Source organism: Notolepis coatsorum, assembly GCF_963971535.1.
Source record: "Notolepis coatsorum genome assembly, chromosome: 4".
In the NCBI taxonomy this organism is placed as follows: Eukaryota; Metazoa; Chordata; class Actinopteri; order Aulopiformes; family Paralepididae; genus Notolepis; species Notolepis coatsorum.
Genome location: NC_140168.1, coordinates 172363331 through 172385852, shown reverse-complemented (window position 1 = coordinate 172385852; position 22522 = coordinate 172363331). Strand labels below are relative to the sequence as shown.

At 41.6% G+C, this 22522-nt stretch overlaps 1 protein-coding gene across 2 annotated transcripts in view; it reads right to left on the bottom strand.

Annotated features, from left to right (window-relative positions):
- The window catches only part of LOC311226271 (integrin beta-1-like), a 130360-nt gene that overhangs the window by 39205 nt on the left and 68633 nt on the right, over nt 1-22522 (bottom strand). For both annotated transcript variants that reach the window (XM_084311674.1, XM_084311675.1), the window contains exons 2-3: nt 9218-9284; nt 3926-4011 (exon numbers count right to left, since the gene is read on the bottom strand). In XM_084311674.1, coding sequence (XP_084167800.1) covers nt 3926-4011; nt 9218-9284 — 153 coding nt within the window. The remainder of the gene's footprint in view (nt 1-3925; nt 4012-9217; nt 9285-22522) is intronic.

Here is a 22522-nt window from a genome sequence, read left to right as displayed (position 1 = left end):
TCGATGCTGAGAGGGCTGTAGTCCTTGACCCCCGACCTCCTGAAGTCCACAATCATCTCTTTTGTTTTGCTGACGTTCAGGGAGAGGCAGTTCTCCTGACACCACTGTGACAGGTTCTCTACCTCTTCCAGGTAGGCCCTTTCGTCGTTGGCAGAGATCAGGCCCACCACTACTGTGTCATCAGCAAATTTGATGATGGTGTTGTTGTTCCGCTGTGCTACGCAGTCATGTGTGTACAGGGAGTAGAGGAGGGGGCTCAGAACACAGCCCTGGGGGGCCCCTATGTTGAGCGTGATGGATGAGGAGGTGCAGTTGCCGGCTCTTACCACCTGGGGTCTGCCCGTCAGGAAGTCCAAGACCCACTGGCACAGGTCATAGTTCAAGCCCAGGTCCCTGAGCTTGGCTATGAGTTTGGAGGGGACTATGGTATTGAATGCTGAGCTGTAGTCGATGAACAGCATTCTCACATAGTTCCCCTGCCTCTTGTCCAGGTGTGATGCTGCTGTGTGCAGCACATGGGCTATGGCGTCCTCCGTGGACCTGTTGGGGCGATATGCAAATTGCAGAGGGTCCAGGTTGATGGGGAGGGAGGAACAGATGTAGCCCTTCACTAGCTTCTCAAAGCACTTCATGGCTATGGAGGTGAGGGCTACAGGGCGGTAGTCGTTGTCTGTGCAACAACAGCAAATCACAGCATCTTATTAGCACTTATTGTCCACTCTTAACTCTAAAACATCAGGGGGGGTGGGGGGCAGACAGGCCTAGTCATACACACATCTAATGAGAGAGATTGCACTTCTTTGACTGGGCAATGGCAGAGAAAGAGGGTTTATAGGAAGTGAGGGCTACCCGCAAACAGTGATGCAAATGCTCATTTGTCAAGGAGGCACGGTTGCTTGTTTTAATGGCATTCATGTGAGAGAAACTGGATTCACAGGTGTATGTTGAGCCAAACATTGTTAGCACAGATATTGCCAGCGTTTTTATTTTGGGGAATGTGTTGACATGAATACACTTTATCCAAAATGTTGTGGTGGATTCATTCTCAACTCAAGTGCCTGCTTCAGAGCAGATGATGCTTGCATGTCAATTATTTCAAGTTGCAGGAGACCTTCATCAATGTGAAGTGATGCAAGGAACTCTTGTCCTTTTGTGGAAATAGCAGCTACATTGGCAAATGGGTTGCTCACAAAATGCATCAATTCTCTGGCCATGTCAAATTCATCAAATCGACTTGCAAGTTTTCCCTCAATTTATCAATGAAATCTGTCATTAATTGAGTGACTTTTGGCTCAATTGTGCGTGTGAACGTTGACATGATTTTTTTTTTCTTTTTTTTTCCATTTTTTTTTATTATCATGTAATCTTTTGCGGGCCGGTCAGAATCATCCCGCGGGCCGGATCTGGCCCGCGGGCCGCCAGTTGAATAGCCCTGATCTAAAGTCTCCGGTCTGATTTTTCCATGTCGGACAAGGGGAGCGGGTGTCCTGATCGGCTTGAGGAGCGTCAGATGCTCCAGATGGATGATGTGTGGCGATCGACACCAATACTGGGACTCGTGATCAGATAATTGGAATATTCTTTTTGGGGCACATCCTAGTCAAGGTAAGGGCTATATGATATCAATCTTGCGTTGATCAAAGCATGCCTTCATTGCGATCCGAGCGTATGTGTGTAACGCTAGGCTATATCGTATTCCGTTGGTGACAATCAAAGCATCAAAAAACGACCCCCCCCCCCCCCCCCCTTTCATGCATTCATGATGGAACATAATACCTATCATATGCATTTGATTTTTTAATTGTAGCGTGTGTAGGGACGGAACGCTAATGCATTTAGTATAATACACGTTGCGGGCTTACCAGCCTCCCATGAATGACCCTAGACCGCTCTAAAACCATACTTATATTCACCACGGTATAAAACTGGAATGTATGGATGAAAAAAGTATTTCGTCTTCACATATTGAACGATAGATACTCGATGTCAAATGGGCTATAAAATTGTATCCATAGCAGCTATATAATATAGTTATAGCCCTGCAAACACCGCCACGTATTCCTATACATTAGAACGCTGGCTTTTTAACCACACATTACACATATCCCTCTGGCGCTGATTGAGTTAAAGAAGACGTGCCCGGCCCATGGGGACATTAACGTGTGTTGTCGGGCCTTACAAATAAATTTGATTTGATTTGATCCGCGTCGCGGGCACTGCATTCCGTTCTCAGAATGGATTTGAGAGAGATGTGCCATCCAGTCTGACTTGGAGCATGCACTGTATGCACACTGCCAGTCAGGCTTATATGCGGAGATATTCAGACTCTAGATCTATTTGCAGAGCCAGATGAGTGGCTGCTTAATCGTTAAGTATTTCCCAACCTACTGTGCGATTGGCTCTTGACAAGCACACAGTCGTTCAGTATTGACAAAGCCTACTTTGCTGGAACGATTAATTTTGCACGTACTGTATATTTGATTTAATTTGTTTATTTGGATGGGACAATGCAAAATTAATGAACACTGTGGAGTGTAAAAATTGCCGGATTTAGCACAAGGTTAATTTCCATCCGTTGTCCCCAAACATAAAAACAGGACTCATAGAAACAGTAAGAAATGTACAAATAGATAAAAACAGGACACATAAAAACAGTACAAAAAATTACAAATACATAACAGCAATACACAGAAATACTAGTGGCTAGAGATATGTCACGTGTTCACATGACTGGTTGGGCTTCAGCCATTTTTTTTAGTTGCCCTCTAAAAGAAGCAAGGGTGGGGCTTTCCCTTATGGAAATGGGGAGACTGTTCCATGTTTGACTGCCTTTTATGGACAGGACGTTTTGGCCAAACGTGGTCAGTCTACATTGGACCATGCAGTCACCTCTGGTGTCTGACCTGGTGCAGAGTCCAGTGTTTCTTTTTTTGTAGATGAATTCCTGTACAGTATGTGTGTGCGCGCACTGAGGGAGGTGGTCAGAAGCGCGCAACTACTATTATATTACTACTATATTAATACAGTCTATTCCACTATATAGCTATAGGTGCTGTATGATGACCCATCTAATTTTGATCCATCGCAAAGGGCTCCAGCGCTTGAATATGGCCGGGGGATCCGCTCATACAATGCAGACCCAAGTTTGCACACGGCTCTCGTATTATAATGAGCCCGCGAGGTGTGTCTCTGTATTCCAGTTTAGAATGAGTGAGATTCATCATTCAACAAACCTGGGTATGAACAGATTTGGACTTTAAGAATGGCTTGATGAATGTGGCGGTGGCTTTTCTTATTGTTCTCTTAACAGACAGGTAAGCAAGAATATAAAAAAAAAAATAAGGTTGTTGAATGAGGCCCAATAAATGTCAAACTAAATGAATGTGTGTGAAACTGTTTAGACTTTTTAGATGTGTGTGAAATTAATTGCTAAATTATTGTTGCATCATTGCTCTCCATTGTTTTTAGCAAAGAAACTATAAAAGAAGGGTCATCGTGTCAGAATACCAACGTTTTATGCTCGGCTTGGTGCCAGTTCTATTGAAGCCTACATTAAAATTCAACCAATATTTCAAATGTTAGCTAGTTAACAATGCACCAAACTGCATATGATTCTGACATCCGAGGTAATAACTTGTTTAAAATGACCTTGGTCTTATTTATAGTCATAAACAAGGAGATGGCAATCCCAGTCAACTCAATGTTGGCCGAACTGAAAGTTTCTACACTTGGCAGTTGGCACCAATGTGCGTTCAGGCTCTACATAGTGACGTGATGACCCTTCCTTCTGTTATAGTTTCCTTGGTTTTTAGGTATTTTTGTTGTTGTATGTAAAGCATGGAGGAGGAGGAGGAGGAGGAGGAGGAGGAGGAGGAGGAGGAGGAGGAGGAGGAGGAAGAGGAGGAGGAGGAAGAAGAAAACGTACTTCGTCCGTACACCATCCACAGTTCTCGGCGACCTGGATGCATTCCCCACACGACTGCGCTCCTGCATTGATGCATTCATTTCCCTCTGGAAATGAGAATACATACAAGACTCCGTTAGCCTTGATGAACATTAAGTCACACAGCAGGCAGTGATTCAACCCGGCCTGCGCTGCTGGCAGCAGCAAAACGTGGAATAGTTTCCGAGGCAGAAGGAGGAGGGTCGTGCTGAGGAGGCCGCTCGGGCAGTTTCTCAAGGGATGATATCATCATCTCGTAAAAAAAGAAAGAAAATACCAGCATCTGGCCAATGGAATTCACACTAATACACTATGACGAGGTGACTGACAGAAGTTCCCACATAAAAGAGGAGCAGTTCAGTTTAATGTCCTTCCTCTATGTCTGGGACAAATGGGTGGAAAGATAGAACGCTTGGCAACTCAGTCAACAAAAACCTAAAAAGGAATGGAACATCTGGATCTGAAGTGTAACAATAATTTCTCTTCGTTAAAATAAAGATTATGTCACGCTCTGTCTCTTTTTCTTACGAGGAGCCGTCCTCAGTTGAAAGACTGAGGTGCCTACCTATTTCCTAAATATAAAGATAAATTAATCATTAGTGAAGATCAAGCTATTTAGAAAAAAATATAGAATAGAATTAAACTAATGGTTCCAGCTCAAATATAATTCAGTTAATGTCTCACACTTTATTTTATATTTATAATTTTTACATTTTACAGATGGCTGAGGTAAAATAGACTACATACAAAAACTATTATAATAATAATTCACAGTCAATCAATAGTTTGTTCTTCGATTTGTTTTTTTTAATAATACTTTTTCCATGCTGAATAAGTTATTATAACTGAAAGAGGATAAGCAGCACATCTCTGATAAGCACTAGATTTAAAGACATTCTGCATAATTGTGGGGAAACTAGTCACCTTTTATTTTACAAAAAGTGATGTTTGGTGAAAGTTAGATTTGCACTTTATTAATCCCAATAGGAAAATTCATTCTTGTTTGATGATCAAGAGGCACATTTTATTTATTTTAAGTGAAGTTTGGTGAAAAAGCAAGTTATTGCACTATTAATCCCAATGGGACATTCATCTTTGTTTGATCAAGAGTAACCTTTTATATATATATATATTAGGGGTGTAACGATGCATCGATTAATCAAAATGCATCGATTCTAATGTGTTCGATTCGATGCATCGATTTGAATATGTTAGAATCGATTATAATCAACAACAAAAATATATATATATATATATATATATATATATATATATATATTATATTTTTTGTAATGTTTTATTTTGTGTGTATTGTTTTTATTGACCTATAGTCCATTCATGCTGAGTGAATCAGTTCCCCCAGCCACATTTGTGTATACATTTTTTTGGGGGGAATTAACTGATAGAAAATTAATCAAATCGAGGTCAAATTAAGAGATTTCATGATGCATTGAATCGTTGCCTGAAGAATCGTAATCGAATCGAATCATTGTGAGGTTAAATCGTCACACCCCTAATATATATAATAAAAAATTAAGTGAAGATTGGTGAAAGTTAGGTTTGCACTTCAATCCCAATAGGGAGGTGTAGTCTGACGTCACTGGTTGTTCCACCCGTATAGGGATTTATCATTGGGAAAATGGATTATCGGCTATTGTAACAATTATGCCGCATGAACATTGGCAAGCTTTCCATTTTTGCACAAAATGAGTTCCCTTCTACTACTAACATTATTGTTTAAGCATTTTTTGTTGAAATAAAGGTAGTTATAAGGTTTTTAATTTGTCGTAAAAAAAGAACTACAATTACCAGTAGGCAGCCTGTTGTTCAGTAGCCAGTCTGTTAGGCTGTCGCCAAACAATGTCACTGCAAGCTGGTATCAAGCTAGCTAAGATTACCTAGCTAAACGTACTAGACGTTAGCAATGTCTACTGTCGTGAACCATTTTAAATTGGGGCATGTAGAGGAGTTTCGGGAACGAGTAAAATGTGCAGGTCCTCTTCTCAGACCTGTGGTGCAAGCACTGCACACGCATCATGCCGGCTAGCAAGCTAGCTAGCTACATGTCACGTTGATACCACGATAGCTAACTAACGTTACAAGCTCAAAAACCTTATAACTACTACTACTGTCGTGTCCATAAGTTCCCTGGCAGAATACTTTGTTTGTGAGGACCAGGCCACGTGAGCGGATCGGCGCGGCCGAGAAATCCGCTCTTCGCTCTTTAAAGCTTGGTCCGCTCCGCTAATCGCTCATGTTGACCCCGCCCCCAAGTCGCTCTCCGCTCGCTCACCACTCACCTTGAATCGAGCGCTCCCCGCTCCCCACGCCAGATCGCTCGGCAGATTTTTTTTCTTCTTTCTTTGGAGCATGGTGTAAATTAGCTCAAACTACAACAGTCTACACCCCCTGGGCCCCTTAACAATTGTTTGTATTGAGCCGCATTGTAATTGTACCAATTCTGCAATGTTAAATAACGTTGTTTATCCATTCACTAGCTCTATTAAGCGATGATAGCTAGCCGAGCCACAATGCTATGGTCGCTGCCTTTAACGTTAGCATGTAAGCTAACAACAACAACAATGGCGTCGATACTTTTTCTAACAGGACAGGAGTGAGTGACAAAGCCTGAACAGGATATCACAGGTTCACCCTTCTCATTGGTTGAAAATGGCCTTCATGTTTGTACATCACCATCTGTTGCTTTGGCATTGTACTACATGTATATTAACATCAGTGTTAAACCACTGTGAGCGGCCTGGAGTGGATTGGAGCGGAGGAGAACTCTCGCTCTGGACGTCGCGCAGACACATTTTAAAACCCACTCCTCGCTCACGTCAAAACCGCCCGCTCCGCTCCCCGCGCCGCTCACGCTCCGATCCGCTCACATGCACTGGTGAGGACAAAGGTATACAAAGAGGAGAGAACCATTTTAAATCGGGGCATGTTAGGAGTTTTGGGAATGCCGGCTAGCAAGCTAGCTACTAACGTCATGTAAAAAAAATAACGTTATAAACTATATACCATATGTACAACGAAACAATGATTTACATTAGTATTTACAGTGATTTAATATGCAGCGAAATAACGTTATACGATTTAAATTATAAATACAAATATGGTAACGTGGTTGTGGCTTTTACAAATAGTGGTTAGTAGGGATGGGTACCGAATTCGGTACTTTTGAGGCACCGAACCGAAACACGTCGGTACTACCGAGTATCGAATCAAGTGAGAAACCGATTTTTTTTCTTTTTTTTTTTAAATAAATTTTTTTTTTTTTATGTCAACGTTCACACGCACAATATTACTAGGATTTAACTTGATTCAACAACAAAGCAGTCGGAGCAATGACGAGCCGAAAACTGTCGAAATTGTACTTATTTGAAGTTTGGATTTTTCTTTTTACGACTGAGGTAGGTAAATTAAATTTCTTGAGACTAAAGTACAGAAAAAAGGTACCGTTGGGTACCAGTATCGATTCACAGGTACCGGTATCGGTTCAAATGTGAAAGGTACCCATCCCTAGTGGTTAGCTTTAGAGATAAATGGCTATGATCACCGAGCACTAGTGTTGGGTGAAACAGATACTAGCCACAGATTCTGGGTCAGTTATTTTCCCATTGTACGAATTGTTAAGCTTATGGAATGTAAGGGAAATCTGATCCTAGGTCTGTGACTACAGGCAAGCTACGCTGTGGTGACGTCAGTCAGCAGCGCCAAATAGCAGTGTAGTTTCTAGGGCTGACCTTCGAAGCTTTTTTTGGCAATCGAAGCTTCGGGGCCGAGCTTCGATTTTAATTCGAAGCTTCGAGAAAAATTAAGTAGCCCCTTTCGACAAGGTTTCACTCGGCTGCGCTGCCTTGGTGCAGTGGGGCTGCTCTCACAGCCAACGACATGACATTACATAATTATGTTGCAACCTTCGTCTATCAAGCAAACAATTATATTATATTTAATTTATAATTTATAATTATATCAGACAATGCACCTAAAAAAGCAGATGATTACAATTAAATTAGCCAACTTGGTAACACATTAGTCATAGCAGCATAGGCATAGCCTTATTAATGTTTTGTGTGGCGTCGCCGTCGTGTACAGCGATACTTACGTTTTTTAGGTGATTTGACAAAGTTGTAGTAGAGTTGTGATGATATGCCATTTTCTTCTGGCATATCTGGCACTCGGCTTTTTGGGCATCGTCTTTGCATATTTTAAAGTGTAACCACACGTCTGATGACTTCTTCGTCGACATGTCTGCTGCACATGTCCTTGTTGTTTTCAACACAGATAATCTCCACGTGCTTGTTGTAGAGAGGTGGAGTCGAGGCACCGCTTACTTTCGTTTCATTGGAATGGAGGCGGGAAGGCGCCGCTTACTTTCACTTTCGCAAGATTTTGGAGACAAATAAAAAAAAAAAAGTCTTATATATATATATATATATTTTTTTTACTTCGATTATATTTTTTATGTTCGAAGCTTGTGCCATCGAACGAAGCTTCGAAGTATTTAAGACAACCCTAGTAGCTTCCCAGCGAACGAAAACATAAACATTGTTATTTTGCTACCTTTACGATTAATTGCGAATATTTTCATGTTGAGCTATAGATTGTGGATAAATACGCACAGAAAAGGTACACCATGCCAGCGTTAATCCTTTTTTATCTAAAACGAGCCAATTTAGAAATGGTCAATGGGGAAATACATTAAGTGGAACAGAGGGTGGAACAGGAAAAAACGAAAATGACGTAACCACTACACCTCCCTATAGGGAAATTCATCTTGGTTTGATAGTTTTTGTGTCAAATAAAAACAAAGCTTATATGATTTCCTTGGCGTTTCTAGTTTTTAAGAGAAAAAAATGTATTAGCCCTTTCACTGCCACACTACAGAAGGTTAACCCTTTACTATCACACTACCGACGGATGTGAAAGGGAAAGGGTTAACCGGCTGCCGTGTGGCAGTGAAAGGGTTAACATTCTGTGTATTGTCGCAGTGAAAGGGTTAACCGTTTGGTAGTGCGGCAGTGAAAGGGTTAAAATCGTAAATCGGATGTGGTATGAACAAATCTGAGATTTTATTTTTAGGCCATATCGCCCAGCCCTAGGGCAAACACAATATTACCAATTTGTCGATTAAATCAACTAAATCAATTAGTTGACCATTTCTATGACTATTATTCGCAGGAGCCCTATTATATGTTAAAAGTAACAAAATATTACATGATATTTGTCTGTAGTTTACAAAAAGGGAAAACAAATCTTTTATCATACCTTGTTGTGCTCTGCCGTTACCGAGGACCACTAGTAACGTTGCTATCGAAAGTAGCCGCAAATCCATCTGCAACAAAAGACACACAGGGAATAGATGCGTTTAGACGAAAATAAGAACAAAGCATGAATGGAAACATGTAGGAAAGTAAGCATCTCACATGATATAGGCAACCCAAGACAAAAATCCCAGAATGACATCTTCTAAAATTAGCTGGCTTCACTTCGAACCTGCAAGGTTTTCAAAGGATTTTTTTTTTATTATTATTAAACCCTTAAATAGCATATTCAAATGTTTTTTCTTAATACCTAAAATGTAGACTGATAAATTGGGCCAATATCGAAATTTGAACATTAAGATCTTTTGTGGGCTCTAGTAGGCTTTTTTTAAATGCTAAATATCGGTATCGGCTAGGGGTGGGAAAAAATATCGATATGTAGTAGTATCGCGATACTTTGCGTGGCGATACTGTATCGATACAGGGACGCCAAGTATCGATATTTAATTATTCATAAAACATTTTAATAATTTTTTTATTTTGTATAAGGAAGTTGCATTGTTCATTTCAATACCTGTAATAGTACAGTAGTCCACACACACACATGTGCATTCAGTTAAGTTTAGGGATGCCCCGATCGATCAGCCACCGATCGTTATCGGCCGATAATCAGTATAAATATGCGATCTGTGATTGGTGATAATGCTTTATTTTCGCCGATCGTCAAAACCGATCGAAAAACATGATCCAATTCTGAGCGGAGATCTCACTCGCTGAGTTCCGTCTCAGACACACGGAGAGAGCAGCGGCGTGCTCCTCCAGCCCCTCCCGCACCCGTGTACTGTAAACACTAGTATAGTCTAGTCTAGTGGGACACTGGGACCTCCGTGAGCTAACGTTAGCTACCGTTACAAAATTACCCAGTCAACTATTAACTTTTAGTTTAATACATGATGAGGCATTGTCTAACGGTATCTAGCCGGCTAGCTACTGATAGCTCCTGATATCAACAAATGCTCCAGCAAGTCTAGTAGTGCATGATAGCTCACGTTAGCTCACTGTTCAAAACGAAACGTCCCATTAAACTAAATAGTTCACTGAGGTGTTGTCTTAACAGTATCTAGCCGGCTAGCAGTAGCTACAGCAGCGTTTCCGTTAGCCGGTAATTACCGGTATTTGACCGGCAAAATCTGTTGAAGTCCGACATATTTAATCTCTCCGGTCATAATGTCCGGTGAAAATAATTCCCTCTAAACACAATTAGATTATTTGAATTGTATTAAAATAGGCTAAAATTAAATAGCCTATGCGATGAACGAAACAATCATTACATTTGTTTCATCGTTGCTTCACCAAGCAGCCGGTCTAATAATGACATCGCTGTTGTCAGCGCGAGCTGGCTGCTGCAAGATTTACGTGGAGCATCCATCTGCAGACACACAGAACCCACCAACTTTGCCGGCAAGGTGCAGTACTCCAATTCAGCCATTGGCAATTCAGCTGTTGGGTGGGGGGCGCTGCTGAGCGGTCCCCAGACCGGACCTAAAAACACAGCTGCTCTGTGTGTCTGCAGATGAATGCTTCACGTAAATCTACTGTAGCAGCAGCCAGCTCGCGCTGACAACAGCGATGTCATTATTAGACCGGCTGCTTGGTGAAGCAACGATGAAACAAATGTAATGATTGTTTCGTTCATCGCATAGGTTATTTAATTTTAGCCTATTTTAATACAATTCAAATAATCTAATTGTGCTTAGAGGGAATTATTTTCACAGGACATTATGACCAGCACCAAGTCGTTGGGAGGTGGAGTAATCATGCAAACCCACGATAATGTTGCCGTCTCTCTCTGCCAAATTTCTCAGTTCTTCGCTTGATATAATTAATACAAATGTCCAATATAACGGAATTCGTTAGCTCATAAAAATGTGATTATAACAGACTGCTGTTTATTAATGTCGGGCAGACTGCCCACCGACACCTCAAGTCGGCAGCAGCACGAAGTCTCGAGGGACTTATTTTATTTGAAATATATTAATGACTGTAGGCCTAGTTTTAAGTTAAAATATTATAAATGCCTTGATGATGTCATTCTTTATATAGGCCTATCAATTGTTTTTAAGCTCAATAAACTCTGACCGGAATTTATCCCATTTGTCCGGTAGATTGAAATTGAAAAAAATTCTAACGGAAACCCTGAGCTACAGATAGCTCCTGATATCAATGTCTTATAACACTGATTCGATGCGTATTCGAGCTGAGGGCATGTTGAATGTGATCAATAGGGTCCAGCTGCAGCTCCGGAGAATCCTGGCCGTAGCTGGAGGCTACTCGAGTACACACAGACAGTGGAGCTGTTTGCAGATAGCGAGCATTTTGACTTGTTGCGTGGTGGCGATGTCTCGCAGATAATACAACTACAAGTATGATTATATAATATATATATTTTATAAAAAATAATGTATATAAAATGATTTTTTTATTTTTTATCAAAAACGATTGATATCGGATCGGCCGATATGGCTCAAGACGATCGGTGATCGGTATCGGTGGCAAAAAACGTGATCGGGGCATCCCTAGTTAAGTTGGAATATGACTGTAATACAAACAGTTCAGTTTGTCAGGTACATGCAACACAGATTACAGTGTTTACATTAGGGGTGCACCGATGTATCGGTCGGGTATCGGTATCGGCCGATAAGTGCCTTGTTGACTGCAATCGGCCTATCGGCCGATAAGCTCGAATGTGCCGATGGCAGTAGCCGATAAATATCCATCAATTTGTGTCGCGTCAAAAGGCAAAACGCGTCGCGACCTGCACAACGCCGCCCCCGGCCCCCGTTCTTTCAACCTAAAAGTGCACTTTCTTCAACCTCGAAGTAAACAAATCACAGAACGGTAGCCAGTTAGTAGGTATCAACGTGAGCTCCCGGGACGGTAGCTAGTTAGCTAGCACCATCCAGGCATCAACGTGAGCTCCCGGGACGGTAGCTAGTTAGCTAGCACCATCCAGGCATCAACGTGAGCTCCCGGGACGGTAGCTAGTTAGCTAGCACCATCCAGGCATCAACGTGAGCTCCCGGGACGGTAGCTAGTTAGTTAGCACCATCCAGGCATCAACGTGAGCTCCCGGGACGGTAGCTAGTTAGCTAGCACCATCCAGGCATCAACGTGAGCTCCCGGGACGGTAGGTAGTTAGCTAGCACCATCCAGGCATCAACGTGAGATCCCGGGACGGTAGCTAGTTAGCTAGCACCATCCAGGCATCAACGTGAGCTCCCGGGATGGTAGCTAGTTAGCTAGCACCATCCAGGCATCAACGTGAGCTCCCGGTACGGTAGCTAGTTAGTTAGCACCTTCCAGGCATCAACGTGAGCTCCCGGTACGGTAGCTAGTTAGTTAGCAACATCCAGGCATCAACGTGAGCTCCCGGGACGGTAGCTAGTTAGTTAATAACGTTATATAGTTAGTGTTACACGTTCAATATAACATCAGCATATTATTTACCCGAACACAGCAAGTAAGCAAGGCATTAATCCGTTCATAGCTCAGTTCCATTCCGTTGCTCATTCCGTACCCAACTACCCATTCTGCAATCTGTTAATAAAGTTTTCAACCAGACAAATGTATAGAAAGGCTTTGTTTTATTATAACATTTGTTGCAGTAAAATCATTATGTCTCATTTGGTCATGCTGTGGAGCGCTGGTCGGCGGGCCGGGCAGCTAAGGTATTAGCTACGTTAAGTTTGTTGTGCTCTCGAGTCGCAAGCAGATCAATGGCGGCATGCCCGAAAGTAGAAAATGAATAAACGCTTGCCGATTGGTGGTAAGAACAGCAGGAGGTGGGTGCTAGCGGTGTGGCGTAATTGGCAGAATCGACTGTCAATCAAAATGGTTCTATTGCATTGGCTGAGAGCTCTGGTTGAGAGAATAGTATCCATCTGCAGGCCGCCAGACGATACTGGGAGAGGGATAGTGCTACATGGCATGGTGGAATTAATACCATAAACATATTTCTTGATGTTTCCTTTTTTTTAAGTAAGTAAAGAGGCCTACAAATACAAACATACACATACAAATATACAGTAGTTTCATTAAAAAAAAAAATTAATTAAAAAAGAATAAAAAAAAAATTACAAATACTTATATACAAATATACAAATATCGGTATCGGTATCGGCCGATTGTGTTAGTTGAACAATCGGTATCGGTATCGGTGGCCAATTTTCATATCGGTGCATCCCTAGTTTACATCTGTCTGCTTGAGAAAATACCATGTTCTGCAATAAAAATGATTGAAGTGAGATGAACAGACTGAACTTTCTTTTATTAGATAAAACATGTTGACAAAGTTTTACTTTGCAGTTGAAAAAAGGTAATAAATTAAATGTGATCCAAAAAAAAAAGATAAAAAAGAATCGCAATAGTCAGCGTATCGTGATATATTTAGTATCGCGATACTATCGTATCGTGACGCAAGTATCGCGATAGTATCGTATCGTGAGGTCTCTGGCGATTCCCACCCCTAGTATCGGCCATTGAAAAACACACATCGGTCATGTCTTAACAATTTCCAATCGAGTTTAGCTTAAAACCCAAATAATTAGGATGAATTAGGATGAATTATATTCTATCATGTTTATGGTTTTAGAATGGGGTCTAAATACTTAGCTCTTAATACTAGCCATATACTGGTCCTTAAAGTTTGACGTTGTGGGAAGAGGGGTGTGGTTTTGTTGCTGTCTGCCTGGGGAGAGTCAGGAGTGACCGAAGCAGGGGTAGGGGAGGGTTAATTGCCACAGGTGCAGCTGGTCTGGGTTATTAACTCCGTCTCTCCTCTATCACACAGTGAGACTGAAGACGCACACCGACCTGGAAGCGTGTTGCTTTATGACAGGTCATGAGTGCAAGAATGTGACAATTTGACCATGTGACCGCGGCAACGCGGGAGAGCGGCAGTGCGGAAATAGGCTGTCTCTAAGACAAACTCTAACCTTAACCAGCTCCTTAACACCGCCTAAACTTAACCGTTCTAACCTTAACCAACTCCGAAACAATGCCTAACCTTAACCTTAACCTTAACCATGCCTAACCTTAACCATAGAAAGAATATTGCCATTCTCTTTGACAAACTCTAACCTTAACCAGCTCCTTAACAGCGCCTAAACTTAACCGTTCTAACCTTAACCAACTCCGAAACAATGCCTAACCTTAACCTTAACCATGCCTAACCTTAACCGGCGAAAGAATACGTTAAAAAAAAAATCACGTTAAAAAAAAAAAATTCATGGGATTCGAACTCGTCAACAACGAACCGCAGGATCGCAGGACCGCTGCTATGCCAGGTGAGCTGAAGCGCCGAATGAAAATCATGGCGGATTCCTGCGGCGGTTACCTAATTCCGCTCGCGCTCTGCCGCTCCGCTCGCTCTGCCGCTCCGCTCGCTCTGCTCTGCGGTTGCCGCGCCTGCCGCGGGGCATGGCGCAGCCAATCAGGGAAAACGCGGAAGCAAAAGCAGCACTCATGACATGTCATTAAGCAATAGGCGACCTGGAAGCAGTGAGAGAGAGTGCACAGGCTCGCTGGCATTGTCCCCATAGAATTTGATATAAACCCTTTCTGTGATTTTCTCTTGTTTTGCTTTCTAGTACTTTAGTATGCTAGTGGTTAAAAAGATTATTTTTATTAGGGCTGACCTTCGAATGTATTTTTGGAATTCGAATCAGAGATTCGATTTTAATTCGAAGCTTCAAAAAAAGATTATATATATATATATATATAATAAAAAAAATGTTGTGGGACTTGTACAGCACTTTGTTCAACTTTGTCAGTCCTGTAAAGTTTAAACCTTTTAAAATCTTAGACAAACAAAACACTTTGCTTTCATGAAATATTGTAAGCCGTGATTTGAGGCTTTATAAAAGCAGCACAATGAACACATCTGGTCAGTGCCGAGTCCGACCTCATCTTAAATAACAAACAGCATTGCTTGTTGTAGTTAACAAAGAGAGGCAGAGTAGATTTTGCACACAAAAAACAAAAAAAAATCATATTTATTATTATTATGTTTTTTTTTATAATCACATTTTATTTTCATATTCGAATCCCATGCCCATCGAACGAAGCTTCGAAGCATTTAAGACAGCCCTAATTTTTATGATCACATTTTCTCGTCACTTGTGCTATATTATTTATATTATGTATCACTACTATTTATTCTATTTTATTACATGGCGTTTTAACATTCGCCGAAATGCTTGATTGTGATTGGTCAATAGCCCATGACAGCGGTGAATTATTTTTCGATAACCACCGGTGATTATTGTTTTTCGCAGCTGGAGCAATCAAGCCCACTGACACACACTGGATCAGTGCAATCAGACACACCTGCCGGCTGCCGGCGATAATAAGAATCACTTTATTTGGGCTGACAGAGCCACAGAACAACTGCGTCTGCATTTGATCTCGTCTTGTCAATTCAATTCAATTATCTTTAATGACCACCCAGCCAGGCTGGTGGAATTTGGTTTCAGTGCAGCATGTTACAGCATAGTTCCAACATAGAACATAGAACATATAACATCACTTACATTACATACACTACATCTACATGTAGTTAAATACATAAATACACAATTACAAGACCTCAATATCAAAGTTCAGAGTTTGTCCATAGCAACAGAGGTAGGGGGGGTTGCGGGGGGGTGCTACAGGGAGTTCAGTGTCCGTATGGCAGTGGGGAAGAAGCTGTTTTTAAAGCGGGATGTTTTGGTGGTCAGGGATCTGTAGCGCCTCCCGGAGGGCAGCAGCTGGAAGATGTGGTGTGCTGGGTGAGTGGGGTCAGAGATAATTTTTCTAGCTCTTCTAATTGTGCTTTGGCGGTGGAGTGATTCGAGAGATGGGAGGGGGGGGGTGCGGATTATTTTGGAGGATGTATTGATTATTCTTTGGAGTTTGTTTTTGGAGTGAGTGTCCAGACTGCTGTACCAAACTGTTGTGGAGAAGGTGAGGATGCTTTGAATGATAGCCTGGTAAAAGCGGAAGAAGCAGAGCAGGAGATGTTTTCTGACTGTATTTTTTGAGCTGGCGGAGGAAGAAGAGTCTTTGATTGGCTTTTTTGTGGATGTGGTCTGTGTTGGTTTTCCATTTGAGGTTATTGCTTATGTGGGTGCCGAGAAATTTTAAGGAGTCTGTGTCTGTGGTGAGTCTGTGGTCGATGGTGTAAAATGAATTAGGTATATTGTTAGTAAGTTAGCCATGTAATAAGCGGGATAATGTATAGCTATACTCTGTCATTGTCGCAAAATAATTGACCTTCACTGACGTTTAAAACACCTCGGCGAGGCGCCTTGGTGTTCTAAACTCCGTGTCGGTCAATTATTTTGCGACAATGACCTCGTAGCTATACATTATCCCTTACGTATACAACAGTTAGTTACAACCAAGTCATGTGATTGGACAGGAGGAATTCCATGAGTGCCGATATTCAGTGTAACAGCACTGGGACTTTTAACTATATGTATCACTCCGCCACACAGGTGTTCTATTAACGGCACCTTTCTCCAGTTATTTTGAAACGTCTTTGGTAGAAGATGACAGAAAGGCAGCCTTTGGTTGAGCACGTTAACATGTGTCGACCTATACAAAGTAGCAAGCCGTGCATGAAAAGGTTCATGTTCAGGTTGCCTGGCCAGTTCAAGAGCGCAGTTGTGGAACTATTTGTTGGAACAAAATAAATGATTAAATAAACAAACAAATCATAATCTGTTGTCGCTTATTACTGTTAACTAATAAATGGTGATTGTAGAACTGTTGTATAAAAGCAATATCACACTCAAGATCGTGCAGTTATGTGGCTGGGTGGCGTAGCGGAGATTGCACTCGTCACCAGTGCAAGAGACTCCGGTCTCGACTCCCCGAGTCAGCATTGCCTCCGCCTTGGGCCAGTCGTCATACTATCTCAATTGGCAGAGGTAGCGGGTGGAAAGTCGATGGGTGGGGATTGGACGTTGTGGACAGCGACACCCACAGGTCGGTTGGGGGATGGCTGTACAGCAGAGACAGGAAGTATCTGGGGCAGCGTGAGCCTCCCACGCGTTACTCCTCGCCACTGAGAGTCCGCGCTGTCTGGTGAAAAGATGAGACAGGCTGCCTCCTCGTGTACCGGAGGGGACACGTGATGAAAGGCTTCTATCCTCACTACAGCCGACCAGTGGGAGGCATAGTCTATCAACGTTCAAGACAGGGGAGAGGCGAATTGGCAATACGAAATTGGGATGGGAAAAAATTGAAAATAAGGAGAAAAAGTGGATACAAAAAAAGATCGGGCCGTTATAGTGTATATCAGCACGGCTGTGATTATCTTCCGTACTCTGCCTGCAGTCTTGTACAACTGAATCACAGCCAAACTGATATTCAGTATGGCACAACCTCTCGTGTGATATTGCTTAAATCAATGGCTTATTGAATGTTTGATGAATGATTGTATGTATTTGCAAAATGTTTACTATAACTGATTGGCCTACGTGCTGTAGCCTACTTAAAGGAACACGCCAACATTTTGGGAAATTAGCTTACCGTCTTCTCCAGAGAGAAACAAGAAGATAGATAATATACCAGTTTCCTCTCTGTGCGTTCAGTATCTGGCTGCATGTTAGCCTATCTTAGCACAATGAATGGAAGCGGACAGTGCCGGTTAGCCTTTGGAGAGGTGTTAGTTGGACAATGCCTAGGCTAACCGGCACTGTCTGCTTCCATTCATTGTGCTAAGCTAGGCTAACGTGCAGACAGATAGCTTTCTACTGAACGCACAGAGAGGAAACTGGTATCCATCTTCTTGTCTCTCTCTGGAGAAGACGGTAAGCTAATTCCCAAAATGTTGGCATGTTCCTTTAATTGCCTGACAGTGATGTCAGTGTGATGTCATTGGCTCAGTGCAGGTATATAACCTTCTACCCGTCATTTGAGTAATTTGCCTGAAGAAGACGACCCTGTTCGCCGGTTGAGATGTTGCTTCTCTAGTCATTAAAGTATTGGGATCCAGGATATCCATTTCCTTCGATGTTCGTAATGTACTTTTATCCTGCACCAGGCCCAAAAACGGCTACTTTACTGTCAACAGACCTATGAAAAGACCACAACCCACAATGCATTTCTCCTACTTAAAACTTGCTTGTTGTGATGAACATGGGCATTGTACTCAGACTTGAGTGTAGTAAGTCTCGGATTATCCTGTTCCTTTTTTTACTGTACATCGAATGATGATTGATAAGAGCCTCGTTGACCTTGGAAGTAAACTGTGATAAATACAATGCCTACGTTTTTCATGATAATATATTATGATATGAAGCTGGAAATATGTATTTGCGAGCTGTATTTAATAATAATAATGAATTGCATTTATATAGCGCTTTTCTAGACACTCAAAGCGCTTTAAAATGTAGGGTGGAAATTGCCTCCTTCACTGGTAGCACCCAACCTTTGGCTATGCAGGCTCAATGGCTGCCATACACTGCCACCAGGCACACATCACACTATACCAGGGGTGGCCAGCCGCATGTGGCTCTTTGCCCGTCAATGTGTGGCTCTTCCATCCATAAAAAATAAAAAAAATTTAAAATACTTTTCTCTTTTTCTTTTTTATATATATATTTTTTTGATGTCACTCATTCCATAAGGACGTAGAATAAACATTTACAGATTTCATTTTTTTAAATGGCCCATTTGCATGTTCTTGGTATCTGAATCTAGGGACATCTATGGATCTCAGGGAATGTATTCCCAGTGTCAGAAATAGTGTGTCTGTTACTAGGCTTGAGTAAATTGTAATGAACCAAAAGGAGAATATCAATTATATTTAAAAACATTTTGTATCTTTGACTGTGAATAACACCATGCTAAAATTTACCAGACCTGACAAATCTAAGCAAATGAATAAAGGGAAGATGATTAAACAGATTTTGTAGATACAGTACTGAATTCTGCCATCTTTTTTATAATGTAAATTTCTCCACCATTTTTCATATTGCAACACAATTTTTTGCTAGACGTTCACAGAAAGGTAGAGAAACTAACTGCGTTCTGTTTTATGGCAATAACGTTCAGGTTTGTGGGCGATAATCCCAAAAAAATAAGAGAAATAAAAAAGTTAATCCAGAAGTCAGATGATTGACAGGGGCTGGCGTGAGCTGGGTAGGGTAGTTTTTCAAAATTCGAAAGCCCTGAGTCTCTTCCTTCAAAAGACTACTCACTTTTGGCTGCTCCACTTCCTCCTGTCAATATGCGCCGGTTTCCGACTCAATGCCCTGAGATTTCTATAATCTTATATTTCACTAATAACTAGGGATGTCCGATATTATCGGCATACCGATATTATCGGCCGATATCGGCATTAAAATGTGATATCGGAAAATATCTGTATCGGTTTTCAAAAAAAATAAATTAAATAAATACATTTCTATAACCTTTATTTACCCAGGCAAGCAAGTAAGAACAAATTCAGATTTTATTTATTGTCAAAAGTATGCATAATGTTGTGTTAATTCCACAACAAGAGATATGTAATGTTAATTACCAGAAATTATTCCATTTCTGGGGGGGGGGGGGGGGGGACGACGACCCTGCATATATCGGTATCGGTTGATATCGGTATCGTAAATTAAGAGTTGGACAATATCGGTATATGTAAAAAAGCCAATATCGAGCATCCCTACTAATAACAGTTAAAAATGTTATCATTGGTAAACAAACGTAATGCTGAAAATCTCAGGCTTAAGAGGTTAACCCTGTGAGGCCCAAATTAAAAAGACATTAGCAACTTCAGAGGCCAGAGGGTGAGACCTATAAACATATGAAGGGTATAGCTACAAGGTCATTGTCGCAAAATAATTGACCGACAGAGTTTAGAATACCGAGGCGCCTCGCCGAGGTGTTTTAAACGTAGTGAAGGTCAATTATTTTGCGACAATGACCGAGTATAGGCTATACATTATCCCGCTTATTACATGGCTAACTTACTAACAATATACCTAATTAATTTTACACCATCGACAAGACTAGATCAAATGCAGACGCAGTTGTTCTGTGGCTCTGTCAGCCCAAATAAAGTGATTATTATTATCGCCGGCAGCCGGCAGGTGTGTCTGATTGCACTGATGCAGTGTGTGTCAGTGGGCTTGATTGCTCCAGCTGCGAAAATCAATAATCACCGGTGATTATTGCGCGTTGCCCATGGCAGCGGTCAGTTATCGAAAAATTATTCACCGCTGTCAGGGGCTATTGACCAATCACAATCAAGCATTTCGGCGAATGTTAACTTAAAACGCCATGTAATAATGAATGTTAATGAAGCCTCCTGTTCAAATAGTATGATATGCAGTAGCATCACTAATAAATGTTGAGCGCGTTACCAATTTCTGGAAAAACAAAAAAAAGCTAGAATGAAACCTTTACGAATTACATTACGTTTGATTAGCGATTAATAAGGTAAGACTTTAAAAAAAGAATTGCAACTCAGTCATCAATCTGGCCTAATACTCTATATGGTAACAACACTGTACATGGTAATCATCTCGGACATGGTCCATCCCATAATAATAACACCTTGGAAACTGGTCTTAATCGTTGGCCAACATTCCTATCCAGACAAGTTTATGCAGACAAAGCCAGAAACAGAAGGGAATATAATAGAGGTAGTTTGTGTGTGTGTGTGTGTGTGTGTGTGTGTGTGTGTGTGTGTGTGTGTGTGTGTGTGTGTGTGTGTGTGTGGTGTGTGTGTGTGTGTCTGCTTCCATATTTGGTCAGGCAGCTTCATGTCTTGGTCTGTGCCATTCCCCACACTCTCCCCAGTGACACGCTCTCTTTTGAGTGGCTGCCCAATCCTTCGAGTTATGAACTCTGAGCGACTCTCTCTCCCCCTCTCACTACCTCAGTAAGATACACAGAGCGAGGGCGCTCTGTTGACATTAGCTAGGTCAACAGTCGAGCACGCGGTGACTCGTCTCGAAATAGACCAGCCTTGTTTGAGACCAAATTTTTTAAAATCCAAGCGTTTTAGGATTTAGCCAACAGTACGGACGGACGTGGGCATCATTTTAGCTTATTATTGACAACAAAAAACAGGTTCGTTGTACAGATAATAGACAAGTATACTAAGGCAGCAGCCAGCAAGGCTGTGTGGGAAAAAAGCAGATTTGTACTGCAGCAGTGCTCACCACATCCTGTGAGACAAATACTAATGGTCTCCATCTCGACTCCCCCCCCAGAAAAGCTAACAGCAATTATGAACCATACATGTGCTTAACATTGTTTAAATAAACATTTACAGACTCTTTTTTTAAATGGCTAAAAGTGATTTTGCAACCGTGGGTCTCACAGGGTACTTTTAACCCTGTGAGGCCCAAATAAAAAAGACATTAGCAACTTCAGAGGCCAGAGGGTGAGACCTATAAACACATGAAGGGTGCCGTGACTGAAAAAAAAGGTTGAGAAATGCTGGTATATGGTGTGGCTCTTTGTGGTACCACAGTAATTTTTGTGGCTCTTGTCTCTGACTGGTTGGCCACCCCTGCACTATACAATGGCTGAACGGCTCAGGACTCAGGACAGGGATTGATATCAGTCAATGGTTTTAGCATACATTAGCACTGTATGGCTTCCTGTTTGCTCCCAAGGGTAGGGGAGCGTTGGAGGAAATGCACTGTGGTCTTTTCATAGGCAATGTTGACAATAAGTTGACAATAATAATTTACACAGGCCTTAACCTTTAAGTTGAAGAAGATAAATATTTGAGGCTCAATTGAAAGGATGTTAATGAAGCCTCCTGTTCAAACAGTATGATATGCAGTAGCATCACTAATAAATGTCGAGCGCGTTACCAATTTCTGGAAAAACTAAAAAAAGCTAGAATGAAACCTTTACAAATTACATTACGTTTGATTAGTGATTAATAAGGTAAGACTTTAAAAAGAATAATTGCGACTCAGTCATCAATCTGGCCACTTCTGGAGCGGGTTGACCTTAAAAGGAGTCGTCTTTTAAAGAAAGTTGAAGTTGAGAAGATCTTCAAGAGTGTTTTAAGACAGTCTTAATTTGTATCAAAGTCGGAGCAAAAACCCACTTTGAGAAATTTTAACCCCCCCCCCCCCCCCCTCATCACCACCAGCTGCAGTGTCCATTCTCTCAACGCTGAAGGCTCCTCCCCAACATTCCTGAGGTCCTTCTTTGTTTACAGCTCTGGGAATCATCCGGTGCACAGGGAGTGCGTTTAGGGGTTTTTCTTTACTAACCCTCCCCCCACACACACACACAC